The sequence below is a fragment of the Mirounga angustirostris genome, unplaced genomic scaffold (assembly GCF_029215605.1).
Source record: "Mirounga angustirostris isolate CCGP_5_RB_7025 unplaced genomic scaffold, mMirAng1.0.hap1 SCAF_16, whole genome shotgun sequence".
Classification (NCBI taxonomy): domain Eukaryota; kingdom Metazoa; phylum Chordata; class Mammalia; order Carnivora; family Phocidae; genus Mirounga; species Mirounga angustirostris.
The window spans coordinates 28,213,899-28,238,180 of NW_026991724.1; the positions used below are offsets into that span (position 1 = coordinate 28,213,899).

General features: G+C 42.0%; 1 protein-coding gene across 1 annotated transcript in view; it reads right to left on the reverse strand.

The window, feature by feature from the left end:
- Nucleotides 1–9,677: 9,677 nt before the first annotated feature.
- Nucleotides 9,678–24,282, reverse strand: part of LPCAT2 (lysophosphatidylcholine acyltransferase 2) — a 66,733-nt gene continuing 52,128 nt past the window's right edge. The window contains exons 12-14 of the mRNA XM_064582016.1: nt 19,454–19,552; nt 15,062–15,197; nt 9,678–11,725 (exon numbers count right to left, since the gene is read on the reverse strand). Coding sequence (XP_064438086.1) covers nt 11,541–11,725; nt 15,062–15,197; nt 19,454–19,552 — 420 coding nt within the window. The 3' untranslated portion in view covers nt 9,678–11,540. The remainder of the gene's footprint in view (nt 11,726–15,061; nt 15,198–19,453; nt 19,553–24,282) is intronic.

A 24,282-nucleotide genomic window follows, 5' to 3' on the forward strand; every position in this document is an offset into this window, starting at 1 on the left:
GGGCCTCTGCAGCAGACAAAGCCACGATTAGGATTTCCTTCCTTGTAGAGATGCAGAGACTGAGGCTCGGAGGGAGGGATTGAAGTAGCTCAGTGGTGCTGTGGGGGACTCAGAGTTGACCTGGGGGTTAGGGGACTTGGAAGCCTAGGTCAGCTCTGTCCCCAGAGTAGGACCCAGCAGTGACCTCACCTCACAGGGTCCCAGCTTCCTCCTTTGCAAAAGGGGTTGTTGTTTCTTTTGAGACACTGCTTGGGTCCAAAGTAGTAGCTTCTTTTTGACAGTACTTTGAGAATGATTTAAAAATATATATATCACACATCACTTTTTGGCCCCATTATTCAAATGACCTATTGAATCCATGGATGAGTGGAGACACAGCTGAGGTCTATTTGTGGCTATTCTGTGTGAGCTCAAGCTAAAAACACAATCATTCTCCAAAAATGTCCTCTGAGGATCAGCGAGCCATAGAACATTCCACGGGACCAATTATCTGGTTCCTTCTCTTCCGGGCCATTTATGGGTTATGTCTAAATGTTCCCACAACTCTTCTCCATTTGCCAAAGTTGTTCGTGATGTCCATGACGCAGGCCTTGCAGGGTGATGATGGGGCAAGAGGTAGTTTGGGCAGGTTTAAAGGCGCCTTACCAGCAGGTTGGGTTTCTTAGGTACAATTTAAACAAAGAGCCAAGCTGTCACGGGGGAAGGTGACGGCGCTTCTCGCTTGGGATTTCTATGTTTTGTTTTTTCACTAGGAAACTCTCAGGTTGAGAGTATTGGGTTACTCATGTGTCCAGAAATATCATGGCAGAGCGGAGGAAAGCATGCTAAGCTTCCATCCGTGGTGGAATTTGGACAGAGGGAAAACGTAGCATGGAAAGAGAAGCCCAGGCACCAGGGCCGGCTCAGGGATTAGTGAACAAGTGTTGCATTTGATTGCAGGTCGGCTCCATTTTCTGAGACAGCGCCTGGGTTCAAATAAATTAGCTGCATCAGAAAGCCCTCTTAGCCTTCCAAGCTTTTCCCTGTCCATTTTATTTGAGCTCTGACAAATCATTTGTCAGTCTACCTGTCTGAATGTAGCCCAGAAGGGAGTGAAAAGTGACTTCTGCGGGCCCATCAATGCCCCTCGAGGGCCTGTGTTTACCCTTCAAGGGAAATGGCTTTTTTTCCTGACAACGATGTGGAGCACAGAGATTTTGCTTCAATTAACTCAATTTAATTTGGAGTACCTTGGAACTGAAAACCCTGACAAGGAGATGATTGATCCCCAGAAATGTGGAAAAATGTGCAAGTGTATATTTTGAATGTTTCCTCACTAAAGAAAACTCTGTGTGTGTGTTAAATAAATATTTAGGGGAAACTTCAGGCTGCTCAAGTGTCTGTCAGTAGAAGAATGGATCAGGAAATTGAGGCAATTCTTACAACGGAATCCTACTGTGTAATAGAATTCACCTACATTCTGCAAAAGGAACTGGACACCAGAGCACGTAATTTATGTACTTAAAGTATGGAGCTTATAAGTTCATTTATAGGATTTTTAGAACAGGCAGGCTAATCTGCAGTGATAGAAATTAAAATAGTGGTCATCTCTGGTGATGGGGATTACTGAATGTAAAGGGATATATGGGAAATTTCTGAGACAAGGGGATGGTTCACATGAGTGTATCCAGTTAGATCTGTGCATTTCAACATGTGTATATTTTATTTACAATAACTATAAAGGGATGCCTGGGTGGCTCAGTGGTTAAGCGGCTGCCTTCGGCTCAGGTCACAATCCCAGAGTCTTGGGATAGAGCCCCAGGTCGGGCTCCCTGCTCAGCTAGGAGTCTCCTTCTCCCTCTCTCTGTCCTTCCTGCTCATACTTGCTTTCTCTCTCTCTCTGAAAAATAAAATCTTTAAAAAAATAAAATAAAATAACTATGCAAATAACAACATACATGAGCAAGTTTTCCCTAAAGATTCAGATGTTTTATAATATTCCTTTTACTCTTTGCCTTTCTGGGTTACAAGTTAATGCTCAACAACCTTTTATTGATTATCTACCACAATTCTCTTAATCTTTATGTGTGTCTTAGATCTTCTATTTTGAATGTATTGAGTGTAAAGTATTATAAATTCTTTCTGGGCGCCTGGGTGGCTCAGTTGGTTAAGCAACTGCCTTCGGCTCAGGTCATGATCCTGGAGTCCCGGGATCAAGTCCCGCATCCAGCTCCCTGCTCAGCGGGGAGTCTGCTTCTCCCTCTGACCTTCCCCCCTCTCATGTGCTCTCTCTCTCTCTCTCTCTCATTCTCTCTCTTTCAAATAAATAAATAATCTTAAAAAAAACCCCAATACCATTAAATACATACATAAATGAGTTAAATAACACCATCAAGTATTAGTGAACCAATTAGTTTCTCATTCACTTTCTTAGTGCCTCTAAAAGTACTCCAGATGTTTCCTTTGTTCCATGTCCAGGGTATTCTTACATCCCTGGAGTAAGGTGGGGATTTTAAGATTCAGAAGAGGTGAGAGGCACTGGGGAAAAGTTCTCTTTGAAAGCAATGCAATTAATTGTAAGAGGTCAGTCTCCCCAGGATCTTTCCACCCCCAACCAAACTAGATTTCTGTTAATTCCAGGAATAAGCTTGATTTCCCCTGCACATTTTGTTCTTTCTGGAAGAAACACTCCCTCCTCCACTCTCTAACTTCTGCTCCTCTTTCCTGATACAGGGAAGACTTCCTCCACCAACGTTGGGTTACAGGTGCCCTTTTATATCTTCCCAAAGGACCAGTACTTTCCTGTTTTGTAACCCCATCGCAGGTTAGCTACTACTTCTGAATGATCTGTCCCTACAGGACTATGTACCCCATGAGGATAAGGACTGTTTTGTTCACCACTGTGTCCCCGGTATCTGTATCAGAACTGGCACTAAGTACTTGCTCAATACATATTTATTACATGAATGTAAATGAATGGAGAATGTAAGAAGAGTAAAGTAGAGATCTTTCTCCAGGCTTGCTATTATTCCATGGTCTATTTTATACCAGCACAATTTCACTTTGTATTAATTACCACAGCTTTATAATACAGTTTTATATCGGATGTGGCAAGCCCCCATATCAAACACAGGCAATTTGGTTTCTTCCTTCAGAACTTGTTACTATATGTGGCTCTTCGTACTTCTATGTACATTTTACAATAAGCTTTTTAGAATCAGCTTGTCTGTTATACACACACAACCCACACCACAGAAGGATCTTGATTGTAATTGCTCAAATTTATAGAACTATTGGTGGAAAATTCACATGTGTATCATATCAAGTCAGCCTATAAATTTAATTAGATCTTCTTATGCTTTCCGTGTGGCGCTTATTTAACATATTTTTACTCATATTTCATAATTTTATCCATAAAGTCCTTACAAAAGTATTTTTGATTTATTTTCAGATATCTTCCTTTTCAATATTTCCTTTTCTAATGATTGATTACTCGTGTGTAGAAATGCAATTTATGGGTATCAGTTTCTCTTATTAACTTTATTTGTAGAGTTCCTTAAATTGTTTCTACCTTATATTTTCCATCTCTCATTCCTTGATCTTTTCCCCGTTTGCCCGGCTTGCAAAGACCTCCACTACAACAGTAACTAGAAGCAGTGACAAGAGACATTCGTGCCTTCTTTCTGATTTTGAAGGAATGCTTTCATAATTCGGTGTGCTTTTTGCTAGATGTTTCTGGTGGATAATCAGGTTAAAGAAGTTTCTTTCTGTTCCTGGATGGTCATGAAGAGTAAAGGAAACAACACAGATGTCCATCAGTGGGTGAAGGGTGAAATAAACTATGGTATGTCCATGTCATGGACTAGAAAGGAACAAACTCTTGATAGAATCAGCAACCCGGATGAATCTCCAGAGAAATAATGCTGAGTGAAAAGAACCAGTCTCCCCAGCATTACCTACTGTATGATTCCATTGAGGTAACATTCTTGAAATGACAGGACTACGAAAGCAAGAGGACAATGGGATCTTTACAGCACTGACAGGAAAAAGGAAGTCAACACAGAATTCTGTATCTGGCAAAAATACGTCTTTGAGGAAGGCAAAATAAAGACATATGTAGACAAAAGAAAGCAGAGAGAATTTATTGTCAGGAGTCTAGTCCTCTAAGAATTGTTCCAGGACATTCTTCAGGCTGAGGAAAAATGATGGAAAGGTGAAATTATACAAAGAAATTGAAATAGAGAGTGCTGGAAATAGTAAATATGTAGATAAATACACCTTTTTTTTCCCTCAAATTTTTACTTGACTATTTAGAACAAAAATGATAAATGTGTCTTGTGTGGTTGAAAACACATATAAGATACATGACAATAGTACAAATGATAGGATGGGAGAAAAACAGAAGCATATTGTAAGCTTCCTATGTTATAAGTAAAAAAGCATACTAGTATTTGAAAGTAGACAATATTAAGGGAAAGATATATATTGTAAGCTCTGGAGCAACCACTAAAAGTAAGTAAAATAAGTATAATAAGCCAAAAGAAAACATAAAGTGACAAAGTACTAAAAAAAAAATTAGTTCAGAAGAAGTCAGAAAGGAAAAAAAATCAAAGAACAGATGGAACATATAGAAAACAAAGAGCGAGATGTAGACTCACATCCAATCATATCAATAACTACATTAAATAGAAGTAGACCAAATGCTCCATTGAAAAGACAGAAATTGCCAGACAAGGTAAACAGGAAGACCGAATGGACCACAAAATACTCATTTAAGAGATTTATCATTAAGTGTAAAGACACAGATGGGTTAAAAGAAGGAAGGAAGGGAAAAGATAAAGCAGGCAAACACTAGTCCTAAGCAAGCTGGTATGGCTGAGCAGTTACTTAGTAACAGGACAAGTGGTATTACTGGAATGAAAGAGAAATATTCATAATGACCAAAGGGTCAATCAAAATGACAATCAAAAATGATTATGAGCCAAATGGCAGAGCTTCAGACAAACTGACAGTTGTCTGAAAACTGACTACGTTGTTGGAGATTTCCACGTCCCTCTTTCAACACCTGCTAGAACAAATGGATAAAAAATCCAGTAAGGTAGAAGAGGACTTCCCAAGTGATCAATGAACTGGATCTGACTTACATTTATGGAACATTACACCGGCAATTGCAGAATGCTGGTTCTTTTTACACATACCCATGAGACTATTCACCAAGACACACTGTCTGTTGAGCCATAAAACGAGTCTTAAAACTTTGAAAAGAATGGACATGAAGAAAAAATTTCAAAAAGATCAGACGGAAGTTTTTTCACCCCCAGCCCAGAACCCTGGCCAAGACAGAAACATTTCCTCTGTTGTCCTTTGCCAGAAGTTGAAATTTTCTGGTTTATTCTTTTCCTGAGAGTGTAGCCCTTCCTATGTCTGCTTTTTTCCCCGGAGATCTTGGTCCCAAATCCCCACCTCACACAAAAACCTTGTCTTTTGCCTCGTAGAGCTGCAAAATACTGAGCCTCTTTGTTACTGAGACGGACAAACGTCCACGTGTCACCTGGAAGTTTTATGCCTTTGCGAGGTTCCGGTTTCCAACTCTCCTTTCGTTTTTGGCCCGTTTTGCCGTGGGATTCTGCATGCTCAGCTAGCATTTCGAATATGTTTGTTACATTTTGCTCAGCATTTTATGGGTTTTGTGGCCAGACGGTTCTCAGATTATCTAGTATCCTTGTTTCTGGAGACTGAAACCTGTCATATAATCCTTTAGTTATTTTATGGGCTTAAGTTACCTCGGCCTTAATCAAAAAGTCCCCTCATTTAAAGCCAGACAGCCTTGGGTTTGAATTCCAGCACCAGTTATGTAACTCTCGACTAAGTGATGGAACCTCTCTGAGTCCATTTCTCCATGAGTGTTAGGGATGTCATAATGCCAGGTTTTCAACTTTGTTGTAAAGATGATCTCTGCTCTCATGCGATGTGAAGCACTATCACGAAAATATAACGTTATCATTGTTCATTCACCAAATAGTGTTTGCTCTGTGGCAGGCACACCTTCTAAGTGGTAGGAGTTAACAGCCAGTAAATAAACAAATAGTTTCCCAGAAGTTTAAGTCCAACCACAAGGGTAATGGGACTGAGAATGTCCGAGACAGGGCAGGCTGTTTTGATCAGGCAGTGGGGGGATTCCTATTTGAGGGCATGACATTTGATTTAGAATCTGAATAAACACAAACATTTTAAAAGTCAGATGTGATGGTAGCATGACTCTAGGAACACAGAAAAAAGCACTGCATTGCACACTTTAAGTGGGTGAATTGTATGATGTGTGAATCATCTCAGTGAAGCTGCCTTTTTTTTTTTTTTTAATCTGAGTGAAGAAGAGAGAGCCAGGTGAGGAACATTCTAGCCGGAGGGAATACCAGGTACAGAGACCCCTGAGGCTGCAAGGGGTTTTTGTCATTGTGAGGAAAAGAAAGAGCAGGTGGTGGGAGTCCAGTGAAGGAGAGACAGAAGACGGTCGAGATCTAGACCTCCAGAGGGGGGCCAGACCATGTAGGGCCTTGGGGGCCATGTTAAATATTTGGGATTGTATCCAAATCGCAATGGGTGGCTTTTGAAAGAATTTAACTGGAGAAGTGATAACTGGTTTATGCTTTGGAACAATCACTGTACTCTCTGGCAAGGGAATTTATAAGGGGGCAAAGGTGTAAGCGAAGAGAACAGCAAAGGGGATGCTCCAGGACAGTGAGAATGAAGGTCCTAGATACTCCAATTTTTACTTAGCCTTCAGTTCCCTCAAACTCAACCTTATTGGTCACGTAAAATTATTCTGAGAGCAGAGATGTGACTAAAAAGGGACCCACAACAGAGGGACCCATGAGAAGTAGAGAACTCATGCTCCTTCACTACCCACAAAGGAGAAAGATGAGCATAGGATCCTGAAGTTGACCTTGCCATTGATTTACAGTAACCTGGATTATTCCTATGGGAAGGTTTCTGGATTTTCAGCTGACCTAGCCTGAGCCTCAGTTCACCCATCTTTTCCCATTGCCACCACTGCTCAGAACCATTTGGAACAACCTCTGTCTCTCTTCCATTTAAGAACTCAGTCACAATTTGATATCTAGAACCCACAAGTAGGAAAATATATAGCAGACATTAATCTGTAAGTTCTATAGATCAGGCAACGGTGATGCTCTATGTCCGTAATTAGAAGCATGGCCTTTGTAGTGACAAATTTGGTTGTATTTTTTTTAAAGATTTAATTTATTTATTTGACAGAGAGATAGAGGGAGAGCACAAGTAGGTAGAGCGGCAGGCAGAGGGAGAGGGAGAAGCAGACTCCCTGCCGAGCAGGGAGCCCGACATGGGGCTCGATCCCAGGACCCCGGGATCATGACCTGAGCCAAAGGCAGCCGCTTAACCGACTGAGCCAGCCAGGTGCCCCCAAAATTAGTTTTAATTCCAAGCTCTGCCATTTAATGAGTGACTTAAGGATAGTTCTAAATTTTGTTCAGTAAAACCAGGGACACCAGGACCTATGTTTCATTAAGTCTTTAAATGAATTGATACTTGTAAATCATTTAGCACAATGCCTAATACGTGGTAAGCACCCCAGATTGATTGGTGGCCACTGTTGTTATTGTTGTTACTTATTACAATAATTAGTAAGTCTTACTTTTACAAAGGGAAAAATAAATATTTTTTAAAAGATGAAATGTACTTACCTTTTGGTGGGGGGAAGGGCAAAGGGACAGGGAAAGAGAATCTTAAGCGGCCTCCACACCCAGCGCAGAGCCCAAATGGGGCTTGATCCCATGAGCCTGAGATCATGACCTGAGCTGAAATCAAGAATCAGCTGCTTAACCGACTGAGCCACTCAAGTGTACTTACTTTTATTTTTTTAAAAAGATTTTATTTATTTATTTGAGAGAGAGAGAGAAAGCACAAGCAGGGGGAGGGGAAGAGGGAGAGGGAGAAGCAGACTCCTTGTGGAGCAGGGAGCCTGATGCGGGGCTCGATCCCAGGACCCTGAGATCATGACTTGAGCTGAAGGCAGATGCTTAACCGACTGAGCCCCCCAGGCGCCCCTGTACTTACCTTTAAAAGACACGAACTTTGGAACCATGATTTTTCTGTTTATTCTTTTCTTTTTTTTATCTTTTCTAATGTACATAGATTCTTTTAAAAGCATGAGAAGAACATGATAAGGTTCACATACTAGAAAAATAGCAAGCTGGTGTCCTAGTGTATGGGAGACAGCCTGTCAGAGGACGCTGCTCCTTACGTACACACTCTGGAAGTTTATCGATAACCTGGAAACAAGTGCTACATTAAATGGACTAAAAGGGCCACAAGCTCTTCAGATTATTAGCCTCTTTACTCAAGTTTGTGAGGTGTATATTGGGTATGTATCAAGAACTTTGTGAGGGCCTTCACCTCTATCAGATCACAAGCAGCACTGATTTAACACGTTGGTGTAACACTTTAACAACAAAAAAATGGAAGTTGATCCAAGAGAACGGAAATGGGGGGAAAAAAAGATTCTAAATATGTCTCCTTTCTTAGGGGATGGTTTCTGACTGGTGACTTTTTATCCTCTTTGGCGATTGCTATATACAAACAAATACACAAGGATTTTTTTTAAAGAAATTTATTATTTTATTTTATTTTATTTTAGAGAGAGAGCGCATGAGCAGTGGGACGGGCAGAGGGAGAGGGATAATCTCAAGCAAACTGTGCCGAACACGGAACCCCACCTGGGGCTCGATCTCATGACCCTGAGATCATGACCTGAGCCAAAATCAAGAGTTGGAAGTTGGGCGTCTGGGTGGCTCAGTTGGTTAAGCGACTGCCTTCGGCTCAGATCATGATCCTGGAGTCCCGGGATCGAGTCCCGCATCGGGCTCCCTGCTTGGCGGGGAGTCTGCTTCTCCCTCTGACCCTCCCCCTCTCATGCTCTCTCTCTCTCTCTCATTCTCACTCTCAAATAAATAAAATCTTAAAAAAAAAAAAAAAGAGTTGGAAGTTTAACGGACTGAGCCACCTGGGTGCCCCCACACAAGGATTTTTGTGGTAGGGAGCCCACCTGTCCACCCTGCCCACCGTGCCAATTACCCATGTTGCATCTGCAATAGCGTGAAGAGGAGAGTTCCCCAGTCTGGGACCCTGGTGTTTGCAATGCTGTGCAATGCCCACAATAGCCCACATGAATTCTAAAAGGGAGGCGGTCTCTTTTATATACCCGGGATAGGTACCACTGCTCGCAATCATAGCCAGCCTTCCAAAACTCTAGAAACAGTGGCAGAGGAGTATGAAATACACAGAATGCTAGCGCTTTGGTCCATAAGCATGCAGCACATCATTATCCTGGACCAGGACTGTTCTGATTGAAATCTTTATGGTTTAGAGGACTTAGGATCTAGTATTTCTCATTTCAAAGAATAACTTATTTTTTTTTTTTCCGAACGATTATAGGAAACCACGGTGCATTGAGCTGATTTAATGAAATTTAATTCCTTACTTCAAGTTCTCAGAGGAGAAAAGCCTCTTTGAAGGAAATCTAAAGGAGAGGCCTAGGCTATAGGGATCCCGATGATCGTGACTGTGTTATCACACAGATCCCCACCAGCCGAAAGTCAACTGCCTTAAGAATACTAACTATTGCAACTTTGGCTGAAATTTGAGTTTTTCATCAGAGTAACACCATGCCTGACATTTCATAAAGCTTAAATGCAAACAAGAATGATTAATCACAGTCATAAATATGCAAACACACTCAAACCACGGTATTAAAAAGGTAATATTACCTTTGAGACAAAATGGCAAAACCAGAATTTTTTAATTGCCAAGAATTTTATGTGGCAAGTTTGTTTATTCAAGTAACATAATAAAATAGGAATATTGCACTGGCAGAAGTGGACTTAAGGAGCATAAGATACTATTTTAAAATGGGAAAACAAGGGGATCGTTTTCAAGAGCCTCATAGAAAACTTCCAGTTTACAATGCTACTTTTTCATAACTAATAGTAGTAATACGTAGCTTTTCTATGATAAAAAGCAATCAGGGTACCTGAGTAGTACATCCATTCCGCTGCATATGCAGACACTATTATAGAGAGGTACTTTTCTAATTACTTAAGCAACTGTTCTCAGCTTTAAGACATAGAAAAAGCAAACAATCCTATACACTGACGGATAACACATTTTAGTACGCAATTTCCAAATTCACTCATTAAATTAGAACACTCACAGCCTAATGTGTAAAACTAGTTTGAAATGATGACTCACCTCTCGTGACACTTCCCACCTTCACAAATGGCTTTAAAAAATGAGTTTGGGGGTAAATCGGCAATATATTCAGAAACACAGCCAAGACAAAGAGATCAAATTCAAAGACGGAATTCAGAAATGAACCAGCTATTTTTTGTACATTATATTATAGAAATTGGTTCTTTGTTCAAAATTTCAAACGTGGGCGACATTAACAATAGGTATGATGCGTGACATCCAATAAAAATGGCACTTGGGGAAATTATTGCCTCCCCTGAAGGATAGATGTCATTGCTAGGGGGTTGCCAGGGGGTTAAGTTGCTGCCTCCCCTTAATAAGTAGGTTTTTGTTTTTGGATTCCCTAGCTTTCGATACTTTGGAACCTTTTGTGTTTTGCCTGTAGATATCTCAGGCGAGCTCTAAAATCTGAGAGGACGCTTAACAAAATAAAACTCCCACTTGGATGGTAAAATGCGTTAATTCTAATACTCTGTAATAAATGGAGCGAATCTGACCCAGTTAGTGGGTAAGCGCCACATTCTGAACCATCCAACTTAGACTAGATTCTGTGGCATGTGATTCATGTTCTCATCAGGCAGTCAAGGTTACCTGCAATAAGGCAATTCCCACTTAGCCTTTGGCCATAGCCTTGCTCTTTAACACAAAGTTCGAAACTGTAGATCATGCACAACTATATAATTTCCTTAGCAGGTGGGTAAGAGGAAATCTGCAATAAAGAGAATATGAGCTCTAAGAAGTCTCATTGAATTAATGGGAGCTCTCCCTTCCAATCCATCATATTCAGTGATCCAAGAAACTGAACCAGAAATGAAATAATACATCTGTGAAGTTAGAGGCATAAAATCCTGCAATGTTCTTATTTCCCGAATGGGAAGGGATTCGAGATAACACTATTACTTCACGTCTTTAGAGGGAAGTAGATTAAAAAGTGTTTGCACTTTTTAAAACTCTTTGCAGCATTGATTAATGCTCATTGGTAAATAAGTGAGACCATTTCATTCATTTGCATTTGCAAATTAAACTGGAAAATCCATAAAAACATATTTATCACCAGGAAACTAATCGGTACAGCACAATATAACATCAAAGAAAGGGAATATTACTTAATAATATACATATGTGGATAAAAGCATTTTAATAAGAAAATCTATTATTTTAAAAAAAGCTCTCCATTTTAAACATCATCATTACTCAGAAATCATTTTGAAAACAACTATCAACAAATCCTTTTGCAATTTCAGGTAAAAGCCTTCCCTTATTGCGAATATTTGCTTTCAGTCATCTTTTTTGTCTGAGGTACTCTCGTCATGATTTTCAGGGCTGACTTTGTTACTGGCGACCAGGGGAGCTGGCTGGACTTCATTTGGTAATGAGAACACATGGCACGTCTGGAAGTCTAGGTAGGTCGTAAATATTTTAGCATATTCTGGATGCTTTAGGGCAAAACTTTTAAATTCCTCTAAAAGGGGGAAAAAACAAACAAACAAAATCCAGTAAATGGAGGCGAATCTTCTTTTGGCATGATACAGATTCCTATATGACTTTAATAATACAATTATTGCCAAAGCCTCTTACTCCACTCTTAGAAATTGTCCAGCCACTTTGCAAGATGGTTTTTCCATTATCAAGTAAAGCTGAGGATTCACATACTCCGTGACCCGTTAATTCTATTCCGAAGTGTATAATCTGGAGACACGTGGGCCTGCTGTGTTCTGGGGGACATGCCTGAGAATGTTCACAGCCACATTACTTATGACAGGTGAGAAATGGAAACCACTCAGGTGTGTGTCAACAGCAGAAATGGAGACTTGCAGCATTTTGGTGGGACATAACGGCTCCACAGCAATGAAGATGAAGGAACAGCTGTGTTGTAACACTGTGGGCAAATCTTAAAGCCATAATGTTGAATGAAAACAGCCAGATACAAAACAACGTATACTGTAGGAGTCCATTATATGAAGTTCAAAAACTCAGGCAAAACTCACACATAATATTTAAATATTTTGTGGTGACATGCTAAAAAGTAAAGCAAGGTAGAGTATTCCTTTTAGAGTCAGGGCAGCCATGCCCCGCCTTTAGGAGAGAGGAAGGGGCTGTCACTGGGAAAGGGCGCACAGGGGTTTCCAGAGTTCTTGAAAAGCTCTATTTCTTGGCCTGAGCAGTCGTAACACCACCACTCACTTTAGGAAACCTTGTTACGCTCTACGTTTATGTTTCATTCAGTTTTCTGTATTGCTGTTAGTTTTTATAATACAAAATGTTTTAAAAATGCTACTGCCCATGACTTTCTATTACTGTTTTTTTAAAAACGATTTCAACCCTTAATTCTGGTATACAAACACACAGTCTTGAAAAGCTGAGCCCCGACTTATGACCAATAAAGGCAAGTAGAGGGTACCATATATCATAATCATGTCCCAAGACTTCAGAGTAGTGGGCCTCTTTCTATCTTGGGTGTTTCGGATTTAGGAACTGAGGTAAAGATACAGAAGGCTAACTGAGTTAACCAGCAGAGTTTGGACGCCAAGCCTCCGATAACCCGGAGTTTCTGAAATGTACTGCTCCTCCACTCTGAAATCCCTCTCTCCTCTTCTGTTCGGATGGAGAAAACTTTGTTGCACTTACATAGCAAAAGGAGCCTAGACTTTGAATCTGCAACCTATCTGGCTCTATAAGAAAAGGATTTTTAGCCCCATGTTCTCTATTTGTTTTTTTTAAATCCTCTGATAACCCAGAGTCTACGTTAGACTAACAACTCTTGAAGACAGAAACAGGTGTCAGGGACGAGGAAGCCACTGGACCGAGCCCAAATCATTCTTTGCAACTGCAACATTATTTTGCATCAATTGACCATTTTATGTTTCCAAATCAGGCAAGCTATTAACATGGTCTTTAGGTATTTTTTCTTAACATCCAAAATAAAGGTTCATCTGCATGAGTCTGTCTCAGGGATGGAGGCACAGAGGACTTAAGTGACTTTTATGGAAAGTAGACATGAGAGTTGATCTGCTGAAACCAAGGTCTGTCTTTCAAGACTTGTGATCTGTTCAAAGGATCGAGGTTTCTGTCTTTTTTGGGGATGTCAGTGCCATTAAGAAGTAATTCATTTCCAAAAAAAAAAAAAAAAGGTAACTCATTTCTAGAAGAAGTTCTGTGAACTGGCTAATCTGTGGAATTGTGGAAATCAGTTAATTTGGCTAAATGGAAAACTGAGAAGGAAAGCAATTTAGATGGTCACATTATGATACATTTCAATATTTATTCTTTTATAAAATCATACTTAAATACCTCCCAACATTCCTGCAAAAAAGGAAACTGGCATAATATCAGGGAAAGGGAGATATCTTGTGTATTCTAAAAATAAAAAGATTGAACTCCAAAAAACAAAGCAGATTTCCCTAAAAATTTGTTTAAATGGACAGGTAAAGTTATGCCTACCTAACAAATCATTTGTGGTATAATTTCCACTGAAATAGTTACTCCACATAATTGTTCCAAATTTGGCAGCTCAGAGCAATAAAGAGTCTTACTTGTGAAAGGAAAATGTTCAGAGACTTAGTACACATGGGGTTTATGACTCATATATTTTATCTCATTATGTACTTGCCATTTTCCCTCCCTCCCTCCCTTTCTTCCTTCCTCCCTCCCTCCCTCCCTCCCTCCCTCCCTCCCTCCCTCCCTCCCTCCCTCCCTTCCTTCCTTCCTTCCTTCCTTCCTTCCTTCCTTCCATGAACTCAATAAAGTAAGTGCCCTAGGCATTTAATTACCTAAAATAGAATAAAGGGCAGGCAGAATGATAGTAATTAAAAACAGAGAGTAAGAGAAGTATGTGATCTAATTCTCCTATCCCATGAAAGTTAACAGCTGAAACTCTCTAAACACCATGAGGAAAGAGGCATTCCAGAGGAATCCCCCTGCAGCCTGCAAGGGGGAAAAGGCTGGGGGAAGAGAAGCCAACCTGACGTGAATGACCACATCAAAGCTAAGACAGGGAAACCGTTACCTAGGCCTCTCCACTCAGGTGCGATTTTTCTCAACGACTGTACTAGGAAATACAAGGAAACTGATGTGGGACTTGTTTTGATGTGTGGACTCAGGCCATCTGGAGAAAGCTTGGTCCCTGATGGATGGACCTGCCATTTGACCATGGGGTCTTCTTCCGCCACGATGGTCCTGACCTCACAGGGGTGCTATCCAAGGGACAGGAGAAAATGAGCCCATGTGAAAGCTTTCCTAAGCTGCTAACAGCAAACGTGATGACAGATGGTTTAGCTGCTGTAGTTACGGTTGGAACCCCAGTCTGTATCCCTCTAGCAGAGTTACAACCACTTTAGTTAACTTGCTCAGTTTTGCTTGGCAAAGTGACAGCAGAAAGGAAAAGACCCTTCCAGGAAGGGCAGCAGATGAGAGAGAAAGTGCGGAGGGCAGAGGTCCAGGCTCCAAAACCAGACTCTCTTGGTTTTTGAGTCCTGGCTCTGACATTCTCTAGCTGATGACCTCAGGTAAGTTAAATTCCATAAATTCAATAAAATAATATTAAGAGTGCTGATGAATAGGCTTGCTGTAAAGATTTATTTAAAAATGCTTAGAAGAGTACTTAGCATATATGTCCTCAGTAATTAGTCTCTCTTATCCCACTACTGCTATTATTCCTGTCATCATCATCATTCCTGTTATTTCTATTGTTAATACAATTAGTGGAGGGAAACCACACTCCTGCCTGACGGTCCATCCTCCATCCATAGTCAGGTTGCCCTCCTGGTCAACTAAAGCAGAAACCAAACTGCCTACTCACCATAGGAAACAGAATCCCCCTGGGCTATCTCCTTGAAGAGACCAGAAACATCCAGGTCGGGCACCCCAAGGGCGGCCTGCAAAATGGTGGTAAACTCTTCCTCTGTTATGTAGCCATCCTCATCAACATCAAAGAGCTGAAGGGAAGAGAAAATAAAATATAAGGTTGAGTGCCAGCAGGGCAACAGTGGTACGGAATAATCTCGGAAAATAAACTCTAGTAATTCACACAACTATTGGGCCGGGGTGAGGGAGATGTATCTGAAGGAAGAATGGTCTCTGCTGCCCTCGCGACACCTGGCTTGGTCGTGGGACGAGACAGAAGGAAAGCGCGGGCTACAACAAGAGTAAGACCAAAGGGCGTGGGAGCCCTGTGGAGAGCAAGATGAATCCTCTGGGAGAGGTCAGGGAAATCTTTACCCGTTTGACAGGTTGAGTTGGGTCTTAGAACACAAAGGGATACTCCTGGGACAGACGAGGACTGGTAGTGTTTGCTGGGGGCTCAGACCAGGTGACGGACGGACAAGCAGGAATCACGCCATGAAGGCTGTAGGACGCCTCACCTCACCCTGTGGGGTTATGACAGTGGGGGATGTGGTGTGATCATACGGGAATTGAGAGTGTGGAGGTGGATTAGAGTCAGAAGGTTGGAAAGTCTAGAGGCGGGAAAAGCAATGAAGAGTGTGGGGTGGAGAAGCAAGAAGGACAGGAAGGGGCAGAATTTACGAGGAAGCGAAGGCAGGGCCCTGTGGGGATGGCAAGAAGGACGGAAGAGTGGGCTGAGGCGCTCTAGCTTGGACACCTGGGGGAAAGTGGGGTCCATTCCCCAGAGGGGGAGATCAAAAGCTGGACCTGGAGAGGTTAGACATGAGTCAGAGGTGCTGGGGGAGTTACGAGACGCAGCACCTCAGCTCAGGAGACTGGTCGAGGCTCGAGCCATGACTTCTGGTAAGAACCGCCAACTCTGGGGGGGCTGGGGCTTATCTGCAGAGAATGCACAAAGTGATGCAAAGCCCGAGGAGCAGCAAGAGTTCAAGTGCATGCAGGGAAGAGGAGCTGGCAAAAAAAGGACTCAGAAGTCCTCAGAGAGAACCGGAAATGAGGAGCGTGCCACTGGGAGCTCAGGAGGGCTTTCTGGAAAGAGGGAGACACTCTGAGGGTGGTAGCAGCCCACTGAGTAAAACACCAGAGCGAGGCCAGGCGAGAAGCAAAGAGGGTGGCTGGGTTTGGCAGTTAGAGGAGATCCGGATGCCTTTGGGAAACACGGCTTCAGGGAGCCACTTCCCAGGTGGTCATGGAAAGCCAGGAACGAAGAGGTGAGCGGTGGAGACAACCAGCATGGGCTCCTGAAATAACAGGAAGGAGGGAAATGGGGCATCGGCCAAGCACAAAAGGAGGCTGTCTTTAGGAAGGGAGAGTCTGAACATGTTTATAGGCCGAAAGGAAAAGGCGGTAGGTGGGACGGATTGAAAGTCAAGCAGCAAAACAGTGATAGTTGTTAGATAATTAATATCCCCAATTCAAAATCTTCTCCTGGGCACTAATGTTTTTAAATGATGCAAGCACTGATTCCCTGCAGGCCCCGACCAAAAGTGTTCAAGTCACTTTCCTTGTATGAACCGATTACACCCTCACAACAGTCTTACGCCGGGTAGGTGCCTTCGATGCGAAAGCTGAGGCACGAGACTGTTAGGGCCCTTTCCAAGGTCACACAACTGGCCAGTGGTACAGTCGGCATCCAAATCCAGGCAGGCCACATCTAGAGCGCCTGCCGCCAAGGCCTCTACTTCTGACCAAACACACGACCAAAACCAGAAAACCAAAAGCATTAGAGAAGGTGTGACCATCACGAAAAGAACCCCAAGCACAAACTGACTAGCGTTGTAACTGTTCATCAGGGTTGGAGAAAACACTAGCACTTGACGTTGTTGATTCGCTGCCCCCGGTGAGAAAGCAGGCACTTGCCCATTTTCTGTCCCTCAGCCCCCAAGTGAGGGAGAAGACAGCCCCAGAGTGAAAAGTGACTTAGCATTTGTTTGCACAAACTGCAGGCCAGGGCTCTCTATGGGCCCTGGACTTCCAACAGTAACTGCCGGGAGATCCACCCCACCCCGCTCCTCAAGGTGCTAAGCTTTCTTGCGAGGCCTTCCATTCTGACATGATCCTCGGCAATCCGTCTGTCACGTTTGGTGCTCTGGTGGCTCTCGATTCTGTGGAAATTCCCTTCCCGTGTCCATACTGGGTGCTTCTACTTTCTCTCCATCTGGCCTCGTCATGACTACCCCAGACTGTGCCCCTCACGGAAACGCTCACTTTCCCTCCATTACTCATCACTCCCAATAGTCTCTCAGCTACAGAGTTCCCAGACCTGAGGTAAATCCCATGCTCTGGGCTCTGGTAGGAAGCTCAACAGCCCAGTTTCCCTTGGGGGAATGATATCCGTCCATTGCATGGAATACGGTGGGAATCTCAGCCCAAACGTCCTGTCTTTCCAGCAAGCAAGTGGCTCAAGGCTCTGGACCCTTCCTGGAGTGTGACTGAGGGCAGAGGTGGAGGGGCTCACACTCACTGCAGAGCAGTCTCTGCAGCGGGGGCCTGTGGACTCGCTGCCTCTGAGTCTACCCTGGAGCCCCCTCCCCGGGGTTGTGGCAAATTTCTTGCATGGCTGAAGAACTCTGGCTAATCCTCTACCTCCACAGTTCTCTGTGAGGATGAAATGAGCTCAAGGATGGGGAGTTCACTGTGAAGTGCTTCCCAGATAAAAGGAATTGACAGGGTCCTGTGCATATAAAAGGACACGACTACATGAAAAATACAAGTGTGCCAAAATATTTTCAAAAACACCAAACACCCCTGAAAAAGAATGTGGAAAAAATAAGCAATGTAAAGCATGACCCTTGTCTTACTGGAAAAAGAGCTAAGTATAGTTTTAGGTCCTCCTTGTTTCCCTCCCCCACACCAAACCAAGGTCTAGGCTAGAGAAAAATCTCACGACATCTTTAAAAACAATAATTACTGCGATCAAGGGCCAAATTTTCTATCAGGTCTTTCATCAGTAAACCCAAACTGACCGTTTGCTCAGCTCAACTTATAATTACGTATACAATCCCAAAACAGAAACAGAAATATCTGGATTGGAATAAGTTAGCTATGTGTATAATTTTAGGTTTTATGATGAATAAGTCTATAAAAGCCAAATGTTTTAAACTTGGAAAAAGTTCTGGCCCTTGCCTTATGACCATCTGCTAAGCATCAGCCACTTAGGTTCCTTACAGGCCTTGCAGTTAACTCAGTTTAAACCAATCTGAAATAAAAAAGAAAGCTTGGGGACTTCTCTGTCAATGACAGAACACATGAACATTCCTGAGGCATGCCCTGGTGGCCTATAAAACTTGAGAAAGGACTCTTGGAGAAAGAGCGTCTTTCTAGATGATAGAGGGGAAAGAAAACCTGTTGGAATCACAGTGGGATATTCTTCTCAGAAACCAGGAAAAGAGGAGAGTAGGAAACAGGAAGAGAGAAGGTCCTCGGTTGTCATGGCAGACGGAAGCAGAGAGACCGCCAAGCTGGGATGAGTCAGTATATATAGCTCGGTACAAGGACAAGCAGGGAAATCAAGTTTTTGTTTCACTTGAGAGCAGACTACACCACCTTAGAACTGGAAGTGAACACCCTCCTTAAATACTAATTAGATGAAGCAGCTTTTATCTCAGAAAAACGAAAAACACACTCTGGGAGTGTATTCTTCCCCCTCTTCTTGGGCATGGACGTGATAAATGGAGTCTGAGTCCTCACAGCTCAGACCTCCACCAAGTCCTGCTGGGGATGGGGTGTTATTCATTGGCACACCTCCTTCCTCAATGTTGCTGTGGAAATATACGTGATACTACAGGAAAACACGCAGGGTGGGGACTTGGGACGTGTATCGTGATGCTCACCTGACCCCACCACAACCACATAAATTCCATCCGGAAAAGAGCACTTAAAATACCTCTGGCACTTGGAGTGAGAAAACTGGGATAGATGGGAACTTTCCAGATGGTGAATTAGAATGACTGGTGACAGGTGGTGTTTATTTATGAACTGCACTTTGGGGCTTCGAAATGGAGATGCTGTAAAGAAATCAGTTTTAAAGCTAATTTGTGAAATCACCTTCTCTTCAGTCTTGATGCTGTTAACGGGGCTGCTCCCAAAGACTTCCCTTGTGCTTAACTGGATGCTGGTGTTTTCTTTATTCTCGGGGGCAGTTGTCTTAATCACATTACCCCCGCGTACACGTCATAGCAGATCTATAAACTCATGTAACAGATTTCACTGATTTTCAAATAATATGCTTCGAGTCAACACTTGTTCATGAGGCAGACCAAGAGGCTTTCAGCGGGGCTGACAGTACCTTAAATGCCACCTGGATGATGTCCTCTGTGTTGGCAGGGTTGCACAAGACGGCCAGGCCGATCACATACTCGCGGAAGTCGATACTACCATCATGGTTCTGTGACAGGAGGGGAGAGATCAATGAGCAGGCCCACTAGTTGAATTACTATTAATCACAGCCCCAAAGGTGAAATCCAGGCAGGTCACACAGCTCGGTGTCATCACACATTGAGCCTGTTTGGAAAAAACTTTGCACTGAGAGGGAACAGCAAGCAAGGGGTCCACCCATTCCCAATTCAGAAGGAAGAAAAATATATTTCTGTTTAATAATGAATATAAACATTGAATCACTGAGGCCATTTAGTGGCTCCGTGGCACCCAGCATGGGTTCTTGAGCTCAGCCCCGGGGGAAGCCTCTCTACGAGGCAGGATCTAGAATCTTGGTGGTGGCCCCGCCATGATGGACAACACCAACAGGTCACTAAAGGGGGACCAGGGTCACTAAGCAACCCCCTACATGCAGACAGTGGAAGGGAGGGGAAAGGGCAAACTGAGGCAGTGGTAGCAGATAGATTCTTCTTTGCAGGTTTTCTCTGTAACAAACCAGGAGCCAGGGAGTGAACCTGAGCTGTGTCAGGTTAGATGACGGGAGGCCCCAGGAGATCCTGAACTTCTAAGCGTCTAACTAGTATGATATGAGTATCTATATACCTCAGGAGGTATTTCATGATGGCAGCAGAAAAGAAGGCATTGATAATTCTAAGCCAGGCTGACTGAATGTAGGGTTTCCTACACATGAACTACTCACCTAGACAGAACCCGGAGGGACGAAGTGGGGAGAAGGAAAGAGAACTGCAAACAAGCCCTATGATGATAATATCCCAGGTGTTAGAAGCATTTTGGCAGCCAAATCTTCAAGTGATGAAATCCCAGGTAAAGTGTGAACTAGGAACAACAAAGCTAGCGCAGTACTTGACAGATGAACAAATGATGTTTGGCGTCAATAAGAGTGTAATCTTTAACTGTGACTGAGGGTCTATATCTCTTGAGCCGCAAGAGTCAGATGCTTAACCCACTGAGCCACCCAGGCGCCCCTCTTCCTTTTCTTGAACCACTTTTTTGGAAAAAAAGCTGATCTTTTTTTAAAAAAAAAGTATCATTCACATCCAATGAAAAGCACCCATTTTAAGTGTACAGTTAATGTCTTTTGACAAATGTATATGCCAGGGTAACCACCACCACAATCAATAGCTGCAACATTTTCATCACCCCGGAAATTTCAGAGATGGTGGAGTTCTTTTTTTTTTTTTTTTTAAAGATTTTATTTATTTATTTGACACAGAGGAAGTGAGAGAGAGAGACAGAGAGCAAGCACAAACAGGGGGAATGGCAGGCAGGGGAGAAGCAGGCTCCCTGCTGAGCAAGGAGCCGGATGCGGGACTCGATCCCAGGACTGTGGGATCATGACCTGAGCTGAAGGTAGCCGCTTAACTGACTGAGCCACCCAGGCGCCCCAGAGATGGTGGAGTTCTAAGTGACATCATTTCCTTCTTGTGTCACCATCATTCATTTCCTTACACACCATAGAGGGCCGTTGTTCGTTAGCCTTAGAGGCTGAGCAGCTTACTGAACCATAGACCTATTGCTCACTGTAGGTACATTTGTTCTTCAATTGGCTTGCTCTATGAAGCAACACAGAAGTCTTGAATGGAAGGTCTGAAGAAGAGATAGAAGAATGGTCAATGGACAATGAAGGTATAATCATAGATTGTATGACTGGAAATACTCTTTTGAATTTATGTTGTCTCTTTATTGTGAGGCATCCAATTTTTATCTATACCACTGAACTCTATGTATAATAGAGGTCAAGCATCATAACTCATTTTGCAGATGGAGAAAGATAAATGTAAAGGACCCTTCATGTTACCACTATTCACAAAACAAGGTAATATTCTGGACCTCTAATATTCATTAATAGTCTTATCTCTGAATGGTTTTGGCTGACAAAAAGAAGCAGACCCTTGATAATCACATGAGAAATTTTATGTAAGTTTTCATCTTAGTAATGTGAAGGGGAGAAAAGCAGCATGGAAATTATTCTCAGGTATTTTATTATTGGATCAATAAAATAACACATTGTTAAGGTTCCAAATTCAGAATAATAAAACTTTGAACTGTAAGGAATCTTAGAAATAATCCATTCAACTAATTCATTTTGACTAATAAAAAAAATGAGAACCCTATGACCCAGCAATTGCACTGCTAGGTATTAATCCGAAGGATACAAACATAGTGATCTGAAGGGGCACCTGCACCCCAATGTTTGTAGCAGCAATGTCCACAATAGCCTAACTATGGGAAGAGCCCAGATGTCCATTGGCAGATTAATGGATAAGGAAGATGTGGTGTGTATGTATATACATATATGTGGAATTTAAGAAACAAAACAGATGAACACAGGGGAAGGTAGAGAAAAATAGAACAAGATGAAATCAGAGAGGGAGACAAACCATAAGAGACTCTTAACTATAGGGAACAAACTGAGGGCTGCCGGAGGGGGTGTGGGAAGGGGTATGGGGTAATTGGGTGATGAGCATTAAGGAGGGCATGTGATGTAATGAGCATAGAGTGTTATATGTAACTGATGACTAAACGCTACTTTTGAAACTAATAATACACTATATGTTAATTTATTTTATTTTTTTAAGATTTTATTTATTTATTAGAGAGAGAGAGACAGCGAGAGAGGGAACACAGCAGGGGGAGTGAGAAAGGAAGGAGCAGACTTCCTGCTGAGCAGGGAGCCCAATGCAGGGCTTGATCCCAGGACCCTGGGATCATGACCTGAGCCGAAGGCAGACGCTTAACGACTGAGCCACCCAGGCGCCACTATGTTAATTGATTTTAAATAAAATAATGAGACATAAGCTTTACTTGAGGTCACAAAACTTGCTATTACCACTAACTCCAATGAAAATTCAGGTAATTGGACTCTAAATCATTCAAATTAAAGTAGCTTAATAAATTCAAAAGCAGACAATTACAAAGTATACAACAAAACACACTTCTTTAGTTTTTTAATTTCAAATAAATTCCATGATAAAAATTATCCTTCAAATCTGTGTTTCTTTTCTTTAAAAACCTATTGAACTTCTCAGGAAGAATTATAAACTTAAAAAAAAATCTAGACTTGGAAATATTTCAGGGCCACATTTCAAAGGAGGAGCCCAGCTTTCTGGAGACTCTAATCCCTCCATAATCTGTCCTAATCTGGAGGCCAGGATAGCCCAGAGTAGGAACTATGGATTTGTATTGGGTCACTGCAAGGAGAAGGGGTGACTGAGCCTGGCTGAAACCTGAGATGGTGGGCCCCGTCCCTTCCCTGGTGGTCAGCAGGATCAGAAAAGCATGGAAGTAAAGGCTAGGGGTCACCATGATGTCCCGGCGTCCCAGCGCCTTGCCATCCCCACACTGGCTTCTTGGACCAGTGGGAAGCCAGACCACATGTTTAGACACGGTCCATTTAAAATTCCAGAAGGAACAAATGGTGGTGTTCCTGTGTCTGATTCTCAGGTAGCCGTTTCCTGAGGCTTTTCCTAGTCGGATTTAGTCAACATTTTTATCCCTACTGAATCAGATACGTTTTACAACCTTTAAAGTCCGGCAACATTTAAGGATGTGGTTCTGAATACATTTTGAGATGGAAAACTCCCAAGGATAAGGACTATATTGTCTTTGGTGTGTTATAATTGATATCATCCCTGCAAATGAGAGATAATCAATGCCATCAAAACAATTTAGAAATGTTTACATAAAAACAGAACCTACTAGGCAGCAGCCAACAGAAAAAGGCTTTGAGTCTTTGAGGATAACTTTACAAATCCAAAGGAGTACTATTGTTAAAATACAGTTAATTCTCAGTTTTCCAGAGGAGTCTGGGAAGAGGTATTCTGTTTACTCGAATATTCTTATTAAGAGCCTATTTCTACCCACATACATAATTGTATTACCAATTTGCTTGGAATTAAATTGCTTTAACCCACTTAGCATTAAACACAGACACTTTTAAGAAGTAATTCTTAAAGCACCTCAAGATCAATAGACATGTTAAATATCAGGGCCCTGCAGGTGCATCTGTGAATATTTTTTAAGGCTCCAGTATGGGTTAGTTGTGTAATATTACTGATGAAATCTCTAACTTTAAAAAAAAATCAGTTCTTAAAAACACATGAACTAGTACTCAAGATATTTAAAATGTGAACTTTAAGATGATGTACACATTTTGAATATTCTTAGAGGTCTGCTTTTCTTAGGTACAGAGCATACGTGCGTTAAGTACAGACCTACGCTCTTTTTCCTTCTGTTACAGTTTACAGAATCCAGTGGATTATATTAAGATGAAGGTGTTTTTCAAAATCATGTGGGATATTTTGAAATTTAAAAATGTAGGTGGTACAACTTCACATGCTTTTTAAAATCACTGAGTATAATTTTCAACTTAGTACATAAATTGTATTGCTTAATGTTAGAAATTGAAAAATCATGGGATGGAATGATATGAATCAAAGACCTTTGTCTCAGCCTATAAGGAGGCTTCCATGTAGAAATGGCAAAAAAAAAAAAAAATCATCAGGTAAATACTCCCTCTTCCACTGAAAATGTGCCTTTAAAATGTCAACTATTGAATAAAAATTAAGAAATTCAATCATTCGTCAGGCTCTCGGTTCTACGCAATGCCAAAGTTTTGAGTACTTAACAAAGTCCAGAGTTTAGACTGGATTTTCTAGTGTCTCCACTAGTGACTGGGGTTACCTGTACAAATTTTATACAAATTCAGAAGAGAACAGA